General features: G+C 41.1%; 1 protein-coding gene across 3 annotated transcripts in view; it reads right to left on the bottom strand.

Moving 5' to 3' along the window:
• Positions 1-12,048, bottom strand: part of ARHGAP28 (Rho GTPase activating protein 28) — a 199,739-nt gene that overhangs the window by 57,191 nt on the left and 130,500 nt on the right. For all 3 annotated transcript variants that reach the window (XR_009213513.1, XM_032152778.2, XM_032152779.2), the window contains one exon: positions 8,710-8,802. Coding sequence is in view for 2 of the 3 variants with exons in the window: in XM_032152778.2 (XP_032008669.1) it covers positions 8,710-8,802 (93 nt within the window). In the remaining variant the exon portion in view is untranslated. The remainder of the gene's footprint in view (positions 1-8,709; positions 8,803-12,048) is intronic.

Below are 12,048 nucleotides of genomic sequence, written 5' to 3'. Positions count from 1 at the left end.
TCTCCCATTATTATTGTGTGGGAGTTTAAGTCCCTTTGTAGGTCACTGAGGACTTGCTTTATGAATCTGGGTGCTCCTGTGTTGGGTGCATATATATTTAGGATAGTTAGCTCTTCTTGTTGAATTGATCCCTTTACCATTATGTAATGGCCTTCTTTGTCTCTTTTGATCTTTGTTGGTTTAAAGTCTATTTTATCAGAGACTAGGATTGCAACCCCTGCCTTTTTTTGTTTTCCAGTTGCTTGATAGATCTTCCTCCATCCCTTTATTTTGAGTCTATGTGTGTCTCTGCACGTGAGATGGGTTTCCTGAATACAGCACACTGATGGGTCCTGACTCCTTATCCAGTTTGCCAGTCTGTGTCTTTTGATTGGAGCATTTAGCCCATTTACATTTAACGTTAATATTGTTATGTGTGAATCTGATCCTGTCATTATGATGTTAGTTGGTTATTTTGCTCGTTAGTTGCTATTGTTTCTTCCTAGCCTCGATGGTCTTTACAATTTGGCATGTTTTTGCAGTGGCTGGTACCGGTTGTTCCTTTCCATGTTTAGTGCTTCCTTCAGGAGCTCTTTTAGGGCAGGCCTGGTGGTGACAAAATCACTCAGCGTTTGCTTGTCTGTAAAGTATTTTATTTCTCCTTCACTTATGAAGCTTAGTTTGGCGGGATAGCAAATTCTGGGTTGAAAATTCTTTTCTTTAAGAATGTTGAATATCGGCCCCCACTCTCTTCTGGCTTGTAGAGTTTCTGCTGAGAGATCAGCTGTTAGTCTGATGGGCTTCCCTTTGTGGATAACGCGACCTGTCTCTCTGGCTGCCTTAACATTTTTTCCTTCAATCTGAATATTATTTTCTTTAGCAAGGAAACTTATTGCAAAATTTAATGCATTTGATTGAATGCATTTTGCTTGATTATATTTTCTCAATTTTCTAGAGATACTATACATTATTTTACAAAATGAACAAAGATCTTTTTTTTTTTTTTTTAAGAAACAAATAAGAAACAAGAACTAGTACAAGAAATTTAAGTTGGCTGGGCACGGTGGCTCACGCCTGTAATCCCAGCACTTTGGGCGGCTGAGGCAGGAGCATCACCTGAGGTCAGGAGTTCGAGACCAGCCCGGCCAACCTGGGGAAACCCCATCTCTACTGAAAATACAAAAATTAGCCAGGTGTGGTGGTGCATGCCTGTTGGGAAGCTGAGGCAGGAGAATTGCTTGAACCTGGGAGGCAGAGGTTGCAGTGAGCCAAGATCGTGCCATTGTGCTCCAGACTGGGTGACAAGAGCAAAACTCTGTCTCAAAAAAAAAAAAAAAAAAAAGAAAGAAAGAAATTTAAGTCAAGATGGTGAATCTACCTCCCCTGCCACCCAAATAACTACAAATGGCAGAAAAATATATATTTTTTTAAAGAGGTTTTGAATAGCACTGGAAACCAGTGAAGAATTCCATAGCATGACAAATGAGAAATTTGTAGGTGTAAAGCAAATGGGATTGGTTTGATAAGATAAAAATATCTTCCTAAATGTAACATAAAATAAAATTTCTAGGAAGGGAAGAGAAAAACAAATAATGTAGAATGAACAAAGAGTAAGAAAGGGCCGCAGACAAATAATTAAGACATGTTTAGAAAAACAGGAGCCAGGCAGACCTCTCTTGCTGTAAATATGTAGACAGCAACTAAATATAACCCAAGGAAAAAACACCAAAAAAAAATGCGATCTAAATTAAATGAAATTGTTGCCTTGGGGATGAATGAATTCCTAGTTTGAGTACAGAAGTCTAAGAGAGAAGGAACTCCAGATGCCACAACAAAAGACATGGAAGAGAGAACAAGAAATGAAATCAGCTTTTATCTCCCTCATTAGTTTGGTTTTGCATTTGGGGAGCCTGCATACTAACCAACCTATCCCCTTTACACACTTTATTAAGCACCCCCTACTCACACAAACACACAATCAACAATTTTGGCCTTTCTGGAAAATAGATCTACTCAACTGCAAAGGAAACATACAACAATTTCCTATACAAATCAATCGGAAAATCAATAAAGTCCAGCTCTATGCCTCTGCAGAAAACTTTAGAGGCCCAGTGAGCTGTAATTCCTTCTATCTGCAATGTGCCAACAGCTTCTGCCTTGCAGAACACCTTTCACACACTGTGTCCTTAGATGAAGGCGTAGGGTGAATCCTATCACCCTCCTGCTGTAAAAGATTCTGATAGACGGGACTAGGGGAGTGGCTGGGGAGGAGGACAAGATGAAACACCTTGGATTGATAGTCATGGTTGGAAGCTCTCCCTCCACTGGAGGCACAACCTAAAACCTGAAAACACTTGCTGCCACCCAGAGGGAGGCGTGCAGTTCCCTGACCACATGGTACTCACTTCACTGTGCGCATCACAGATTGCCACACATTCCAAAAGCTAACGCATTCGCCACATGCCATGTTTACATTTCCAAAATAACTGGAAAAAACTAAACGTTTATATCTATGTTGATACTGAAAAAAATATTTATACAAGAGTCTGTTATTTTTTTCTGTGTGAACCCATGAAGACCTAGCTTTCGTTGACAACATCCTCCACACAGGATATGCAATAGAAAATGATTTTTTGTTGTTGTTTCTGCCTGTAGATCTTTTTTAATGATAGAATTTAGTTATTTTAGATTTACCTATTAAATTATTCCTTACTAAGTTTAACAGCTATGGGTGATGGGGAGATGTGGCTGTGTTTGCTGACAATCTGAATTATGCAGCATCTTTACCTAAGGGAAATGAGAATTTATATCCTTTATTCTACATTTGTACTCATAAATGCTCTGGGCAGCATCATTTGTAATAATTCCAAACTGTAAAGAATCCAAATGTCCATCATCAGGTGAACATCAATAGTGGTATATTTATACAATGGAATATTATTTAGTCATGTACTAAATTTTTAAAACAGGCAACAAATGGATGAATCTCAAAATTATTATAAATTAAAGAAGCCAGACAGAAAAGAACATACTATAATTAGACTTATATGAAACGAGACACCAAGCTAAGGTGTTAGAAATCACAGCTAGGCTTGCTTCTCCAGGATGGGGGGCCTGCTGACTGACAAGGCCGAGGAGAAATTTCTGGGTGATGGAGATGTTCTATATTTTGATTAACTGTAATTACATGGGTGATAACATTTGTTAATATTAACTGAAGCTGGGTGTGGTGGTGCACACCTGTAGTCCCAGCTACTTGAGAGGCTGGGGAGGGAGGATCATTGGAGCCCAGGAGTTTGAGGCTGCAGTGAGCTATGATTGTGCCAGTGCTCTCCAGGCTGGACAACAGAGTGAGACCCTGTCTCTAAAAAGCAAAAAAAACAAAAACACAACCCAAATTATTGAATTATACATCTAAAATGTAGGCACTTAACAGTTTGTAAGTTATACTTCAATTTAAGAAAACATAAAAATTATTTGATTCCCTAAAATAATGTAATTCTTACCTTCTGAGAAACTGAAAAGGGCCATTGCTGCTTTGAATTGAGATTACATTGCTATAATAATGGGTATATTAGAGATTAAAAAACTGCTTTGGGAAATAATTTGTTTGCCAAAAATTATAAAAAGAGTGAGACAAGCTAAATAAAAATACAATAATGACCAAGAAAAATTTTTCAAATCTGGAGCATAAAGTTGAAGAAAACTAGAAAACAGAGCAAACAGACTAATATGAGCTAATTTCACAGAGTCCTTAGGGTGTCGCTTTTCTAGCTGGAAGCCTCTTTGACGGGTGATGCCTTTGTCTGAGTTTTGCTCGGGCCCACTGGGTTCATTCCGCCCACTTGGCCCAGCAGGCTGCACTCAGCTTGTGCTACTGGCCCAGATCCCACGCCTGCCAAGGACAAGCTAGGTGCGGAGTGGCAAGGGGTGTGTGAGCAAGCGCAGGTTCCAGCCACAGCACAGAGCCAGGCACATCGGCTGCAGTGGGGCAGGCAGATCCAAGTGCCAGTACAGGCACTGGCTCTGTACAAGGCTACGGCTGGACCAGGTGTACCACAGGTGGCTTCCACTGTGGGCACCAGGGAATGTGGTGGTGCCTAGAAGCCTGGAGATCCCCGGAACTACAGAGCCCCAAAGAGGGTCTCACAGCCCTGGCTCAGAGAGCCCCTAGGCCTGGGCTCCCCAAAGAGACACAGCTCTTCTCTCCTTCTAATTGCCCACAATGTGGCAAGTGGGAAGCATGTTTCAGCCCTGTTTGTGTTACAGCTCTTTCAGTCCCACCATTTGGCGGGTCCAAAGTTCTAGTCCCAGGTCCAGGAAAAATGAGGTACACAGACAACAGGAGAGTGAGCAAGACAGACAGGAGATTCACTGAGTGACAGAACAGCTCTCAGGAGACCCCCAGTGGGTAGCTCCTTTCTGCAAACAGGTCATCCTGAAGAGAACTGAAATGGGTAGCCCTTTCCCACAATTGGTAGTCCCTGACGCCTGTGTGACTGGCTGAGTCCAGGGGTTTTTATGGGCTCAGAAGGGAGGAAGTGCATGCTGATTGGTCCATGAGTGCCCACGGCGGGCCTGGAAAAAGCACCATCCAATTGGCTGAATGGTCATCAATGGAGTCTTCACTCTGGTAAGCAGACTTCACCCAGAACTGGCAGCCCATCCTCCAGGCTTCAGGCTGTTCCTGGCTTGAAGGTGGGGTTTCACCAGGTACCTGCCCCTTTCTGCCCAGCAACCTGTCTGCCTCCCAACTTCAACATGCCATCCACAGTGCCCAGGCTGTTCCTGCTGAGGGGTACCTGCAGGCCTGTGCCGAGCTGCCCTCAGCACCCACCTCGGCCTCCCTCCCATGCTGGTTGGTGCCCAAAGTTCTGAGGAGGGCCAAGGCGGCAGGGGGCTGGAATGTAAGCACTGCCCTGAGCATGTGCACACCCTGTGGGGTTGCAACAGCACCTGGGCTGGGCCACAACTTTGCTCCACGCTGGAGTGGGTGCCAGGAGCGGGGAGAGGCCAGGGAGCATGAGCAGGCACTTCCGAGCCTGTGGGAGGAGGGGTTTCCCAGGCCACGAAGAGTACAGAGATGCCCGGGTCCAGAGCTGCAGGTGGGCGGCTGCAGCTGTGCCTGGGAGCACAGGGTTGCCACCCTGCCAACTCAGCAGGGGGCAGGGCTCCCGCCTGTTCCTGGCTCCTGCTGGCCCCATGGAAGGCACAACCCTGGCTGCACCTCCCTTGCTGTAGCTGGCATTTTCACAGAGGCAGCTCCAGAGGGGCCTGCCTTCAATAAAATTTAGGAGCTATTCAATTGAAGCAAAGCATCCAATATGTGCTCTTGAAAGGTGGTTATGGGGAGAAAAAGAATTTAAGATATAATAGAAGAAAATATCCAGCAACTGAAGAAAGAAAATTATTCTTAGACAGAAAAGACCCACCACATGCTGACCACGATGAAAAAGATAAAAAGAAGATCTTTGTGAAAGTTAAAAATTCCAGCAATAAGTTCAAAATAAATTCAAAATTTATAAAATTTAAAAAGTTGCAGAGAGAACAAACACAAAAACCTAGAGAAGTTTATTTATAAAGGAATGAGGTCCAGCCAACTAAAATAAGAATAGAAAAAACATACAGTCACACTAAGGGTGTAACAGTTTGTCAAAAAAAAAAAAAAGAGAGAGAGAGAAATTTTACTGTACAAGTTTTCCAGGAGAGTGAAGGTTTCCTGTTAAAAATGGACAGTCAATTGTCATATGTTCCTAATATAACCCCCCCGAGACCAATCTGGTTCAATTTTTATGTAACTAAGTGGTGAGCTGTTTTTTAGTTGTCATTGTGAACCCAAAATATCTGAGACAGGTCTCAGTCAATTTAGAAAGTTTATTTTGCCAAGGTTAAGGACGTGCGCATGACACCGTCTCAGGGTGTCCTGACAACACGTGCCCACGGTGGTCAGAGTACAGCTTGCTTTTATACATTTTAGGGAGACATAATACATCAATCAGTACATGTAAGATTTACATTGGTTCCATCTGGAAAGGTGGAACAACTTGAAGCAGGGCTTCCAGGTCATAGGTAGATTTAAAAATTTTCTGAATGGGCTGGGCGCAGTGGCTCATGCCTGTAATCCCAGGACTTTGGGAGGCCGAGGAGGGTGGATCACCTAAGGTCAGGAGTTTGAGCCCAGCCTGACCAACATGGTGAAACGCTATCTCTACTAAAAATACAAAAAAATTAGCTGGGTGTGGTGGTGCACGCCTGTAATCCCAGCTACTTGGGAGGCTGAGGCAGGAGAATCACTTGAACCCGGGAGGTGGAGGTTGCAGTTAGCCAAGATCGTGCCATTGCACTCCAGCCTGGACAAGAGTGAAACTCTGTCTCAAAAAAAAAAAAAAATTGATTGGCATTTGGTTGAGTTATTATCAGTAGAAAGGAATGTCTGAATTATGATAGGGGTTGCAGAGACCTAGGTTCTGTCATGCAGATGAAGCCTCCAAGTAGCAGGCTTTAGAGAGAATAGACCGTAAATGTTTATCAGACTTAAGGTCTGTGTTGATGTTAATGCTAGAGGGTATAATGAGGCATGCCCAACCCCCTCTTCCATCGTGGCCTGAATGAGATTTTCAGATAGCTCTGGAATACCCTTGGCGAAGAGAAGGGGTCCATTCAGATAGCTGAAGGCCTTAGAATTTTATTTTTGGTTTACACCATGGACCCCCAGGTTGAAGGTCATGCAACCTGAGCATGCCAGATGAACCAAGCATGCAACCATGGGTGGAACCTAAGTGCTCAGAATGAGGAACAGGGACTGAAGTAAGAGGCAGACACCATATGGCAGGATCTAGGATCTAATCAGATTGAGCCCTGGCATCACCTCATGGTAGGATCCAGTCAGAGCAGGCCTCCTGGCATCACCTTATTGCAAGATCCAATCAGATCACACCTCATTACCCTCTCACTACAAAACTTGCTCCAAGCCCCAGCTCAGTGAGACAGATTTGAGCATTTCCTCCTGTCTCCTTGTCATTTGAGTTGAAATAAATCTTTCCTGCTGCAAAACTTTGTGCTTCAGTGTTCTTTCCATTTTGCATGGGCAAACCGACCCAGTTTGGTTTGGTGACACTAATGGGTATCAACAAGGTATCAGAGCCTCCTAAGCATCCTGTAAGAATAAGGATTAAGTCCACGTGCTAAGGCGGCAACACGAAAGGAAAACGTTGTTAGTCTGTGCTAAGGCTATTACTACATTGTTTTGCAGTTGTACAAGCCTTGGTTAATTCCCCATTAATTTCTTAGTTTTGTGATTAAAAAAAAAATAACCTTCTACTTGCTTAAAATTAAGTTCCTTAGATTTTCTTTTATATGAAGCAAACAGATATAACTGATGATTTTTAACAAATGGTATGATTGTATTTTGTAGTAAATTATGAATCAATAGCAAGTATAGCTATTTGGTTATCATTTAAGACACTGGAAATAAACTAAAAGGATTATTTTACATTTTCAATAAACTAACATCTTGACAGATTATTTCATTTATGTTGACTGTACATAAGGAAGGTGTCTTCTTTTATCTATATAGGAATTGATTTGTAAGGTAGGTTTCTGACTACTGTAGATTGGATTGTAAACATTTTGTAAGTGCTTGGGTTTAGTGGCATGTGTGATTAGAGTCAAGGGTCATTCATATGTAACACACAAATAGACTGTTTATTGTTAAGTAGCTTACTGAAAAATAAATATGTTGTCTATTAATGAGATTATAAGACATTCAATGGACTTTTAAAAACAGGATTATTGAGATATATATACAATTAACTGTACATAAAGTATAAATAACATACAATTTGATGAGTTTTGACTATATAGACCTATGAAACCATCACCACAGTCAAGATAATGAACAAAACAAACACCCCCCAAAATGGACTCATGCCTCCTTTGAATCTCTCGTTCTCTCCCCTCCTCACCCTCCCTCCTGTCCCCGGGAACCAATCAAAGATCATCTTTTCCCCACTATAGGTTAGTTTACATTTTCTATCATTTTGTGTGAATCAAATATTTTTGGGTCTGGCTTCTTTCACACAGTATAATTATTTTGAGGTCCATCTGTGTTGTGTATATCAACAGTTTGTTCCTTTTTATTGCTGAGTAATATTCCATTTTGTGGATATACCACAATTTTTTTTATCCATTTACCTGCAAATGGCCATCTGGATATTTTCAGTTTGGGGCTATTACAAATAAAGCTGCTATAAACATTGTGGATAAGTGTTTGTGTGTATATATATTACTTATGAGTAGAATGGTTGGGTCTTATAGTAGGTATATCCTTAATATTTTAAGATGCTGCCAGATGGATAAAACATTTTACATTCCTAACAACAACATATGAAAGTTCTAATTGCTCTCAATCTTTGGCACTGCTTGGTATTGTCAGTCTTTTTAAGTTTAGCCATTCTATAGGGTATCTAGAAATATCTTATTGTGGCTTTCTTTGCATTTCCATAATCATTAATAATGCTGAGCACCTTTTCACGAGCTTACCTACTCAACTTGAGCTAATTTACTGCTGAATATTTTCCTTAAAAATTACCTAAGGTAGATAAGTATGTTGAAATCTGTGGTTGTCCAGCCATCTTAATTATGTTGCAGTTTTTTCAAGTTTTGCTCAACTGTCTGGAAGAAATGGCTTATTTCATGCCTACCACCATCCCCCGCCCAACTATAACTTACCATGGAACCACTTGTCTTGATAACTCTTGGAAGCTCTCTTTCTTCCTTGGTGCCATCCAGCTGATTAGTGTGGTTGCCACAGGTATCACGAGGCTAACAGAAGAAATGAAAGCCACATTTATCTAGGTATATCTTTCCAAATATGACTGCATATTCACACATGCATTACACTAGAGTTTTTATATATATGTACAGCCACCTGGAGATATATACAATTAATGACTATCTGGGCATTGATAACAGCACTTACCAATTCATTCATAATTATATTGATCCTCATAAATGCCATGTACTGTAACAGAATTCGTCTCAGAAGCAGACTCTGCTAGCTTCCTGCCAAAACCCACTTTCTTTTCTTTCCTAACTTATGAATATCATGATTTTGCTCCAAGATGCTATGTTCTAACTAAAAAGACTGAGTGTGATCATGTGATGGTTCCATCCAGTAAGATATGAATGTAATTCTACTTGGTGGAGTGTCTGGGAAAGCTAATGTTTTCTTGTGAAAGTGGATGAAGTCAGCTTCTTTCAGAAGCATGGACATGGTGCATGTGATGTCCAGACATCCTGTAGGTATTAACAATTGGCCCATACACTATGGGGGGCAGAATGGAAAGAAGAAAAAATTGATAGATCCATGCCAGGGCAGCCATAACAGCCTTGGCCTTCCTCCTTAAGCTTCTTTTTTTGTAAGAAAAGTAAACCTCTAATTGTCTAAGTCTGATCTAACTGACAAAACCATGCTATTTTAAAGCCAGACTTTGTGATTGTATTTTGCAATGGTTTGTAAACCAGTATCAAGAGAAAACCAACATCATGAAAAAGAAGTACAGTGATAAACATTCTACAAAAAGCAGATAATTGAGGAAAGAGAAGAATATTTATAATTATTTAATAATTTTAGAGAGACTTGAGAGGCAGTTGTAACAAGAAGTCAGGAACTAAGTATAACAATAAAGGAGAAATCAGTGAAAAAAGAGGCATTCTTGTGAATTAACAGTATGATTGTTGAATTACAAATGCAACAGGGGCCAAGTTATAATTACGCATGGTAAACATTAAAATTACGTCTCTACAAGAATAATGCAGACAAAATCTACTAGCATACAAACAGAAAAAAGATATGGAAAATAAGTGACAATTTAAGATATGTGAGTTTAATCCAAGCAGTGAAAGGAAGAATAGAAAAAGTGGAGAGAAAGAAATAATTACAGAAATACTTAGAAGAGAATGTTCAGAATTCAAAGGAAAGGAAGAGTTATCAGAAACAAAAAGCTGAGTGCTGATGATGATGGAAAAAAAGATTTCATATCCTAATGATATTCAGTTCTTCAACAATAAAAATACACCTACAAGGTTTCCAGAAATATAAAAATGAAAGCAGGATATAAATAAAGGAATAAGTTTTAGGGAGGCATCAGACTTCTCAACAATAACACAGTATGAAAAAGCAGATGGGCCAATAGCTATACATTACTGTAGGAAACCGATTTAGGGCCTAGCATCTTGATACTCACCAATTTAGGATTTAAGCTTTTTGGATTATAAAAATTTAGTATCCAGAGACATTTCTTGCCAGATTTGCTCAAAGAGTAAAAGGCACAATCTGCTAAGAGGATGTAACATTCTGTAATATATGTGATTATGTAAGTTGGTATTTTTACTGTTCTACGTAGTCATTTCATTATACTCTCCTTCATCATCCTTCTGCAGGACAGGACAGTGCCTGCCACCTCATTCCATAAACTGCCCAGCAGCTCACGGGTATGGCTAGAATAACTTCAGTGTTCTCTTCCATTTCAGTGAGAAGTTTCTTCATGTGTTTGGCACCACGCTTACCCCGGTTAACTTTTTTTTTTTTTGAGACAAGGTCTTGTCACTCAATCTGGAGTGTAACAGTGAGATCGTAGCTCACTGCAACCTTGAACACCTGGGCTCAAGGGATCCTCCCGCCTCAGCCTCCCAAATAGCTGGGACTACAGGAACATGCCATTGCATCTGGCTAATTTTTAATTTTTTTTTTCTAGAGACAGGTTCTCGCTTTTTTGCCCAGGCTGGTTTCAAACTCCTGGGCTCAAGAGATCCTCCTGCCTTGGCCTCTGAAAGTGCTAGGATTACAGGTGTAAGCCGCCACACCTGGCCCTGATTAACCTTTAAAAGGCGGTATGACCTTCAACGATTTGAAATGAAAGGCATAGTGAAAGCCAAGTGAGAGGATATTTTGCCCATGGGGAGATTAGGAAGGAGAAGGGACAGAGGAGGCTTGCTATAATTATGCTTCTGTCTGCATGTCCTGAGGATGCCTGAGATCCTTCTGGTACTTTGATTATTCACTCTTTCACATGGAGCTCAAGACAAAACTGCTTTACTTACCCCAAAGTGACAGCCAATGGGTTGGCATAGCTTAGTTGGGTTGGGGTGAGTGGCAGCCAAGGGGAGACAAATGCAGGGTGGGTTAATGTTCCCCTTTGGCCGATGTAAAATCATTTCATAAACATTCCATTCAAAGGCCAACTGTTATCTTACCTGATAACTGTGAATTACTGTCTCACCTTCTAACCATCGCCATTGCTTTTGTTTGCATTTTAAATTCACTTTTAAGCTAATATATAAAAATATATATTATTTTACTGCTGTTGTCTAGAGTGCTAGGCACTTGGTGAGTGTTCACTAAATACCTACAATTGTTTCATGGTGATTACCCTATAAACCTGACTCTGATCATCACTTTCTAAGGGAAGAAGAGAAGATAAAGGCAAATGAAAGAAGTTTTACTCCCCATACACCTAGAAATATATTATATTGAGCGCTCTGCAGAAAAGAGTACCATAGCAGGGCTGACATACTCTCCCCAGAAAGGCCTGTTTTGCAAGGCAGGCCCCTGGGCTGGCAACTGAGAATCTGAGTTTCAGGAGGTTTCCACTATTTCCTCAATGTTAAGACTGGCTCATGGATCCTAAACTGTTTGTGCCAACAATATGACTTATACTGAATACCCGTGTTCCTTCTGGGAGTCTGGAATTTTGTTGCATACTAGGTAGAGGGTGCCTACATGATCAACCCCCAGTAAAAACCTGGGGCTCCTTGGCTTAAATGAACTTTCCTGGTAGAAATGGTTTGTTGCTGGAGGAATTAATCTTGTCCTATGTTACCCCACTGAGAGAGGACTCTCGGAAGCTTGCGTAGATTCCCTGGACTTCGCTCCATGCACCTTTCCCTTTGCAGATTTTGCTCTGTATCCCTTTGCAGTAACAATTCCAGCCATGGGTAGGACTATTTGCTGCATCCTGTGAGTCCTTCTAAACCACTGAAACTGGGCATGGTCTCGGGAATCCCTCA

This window comes from Hylobates moloch, unplaced genomic scaffold (genome assembly GCF_009828535.3).
Source record: "Hylobates moloch isolate HMO894 unplaced genomic scaffold, HMol_V3 SCAFFOLD_5, whole genome shotgun sequence".
NCBI lineage: Eukaryota > Metazoa > Chordata > Mammalia > Primates > Hylobatidae > Hylobates > Hylobates moloch.
Note: the sequence above shows the minus strand (reverse complement) of the source record. Positions and strands in the feature narration are given on the sequence as shown.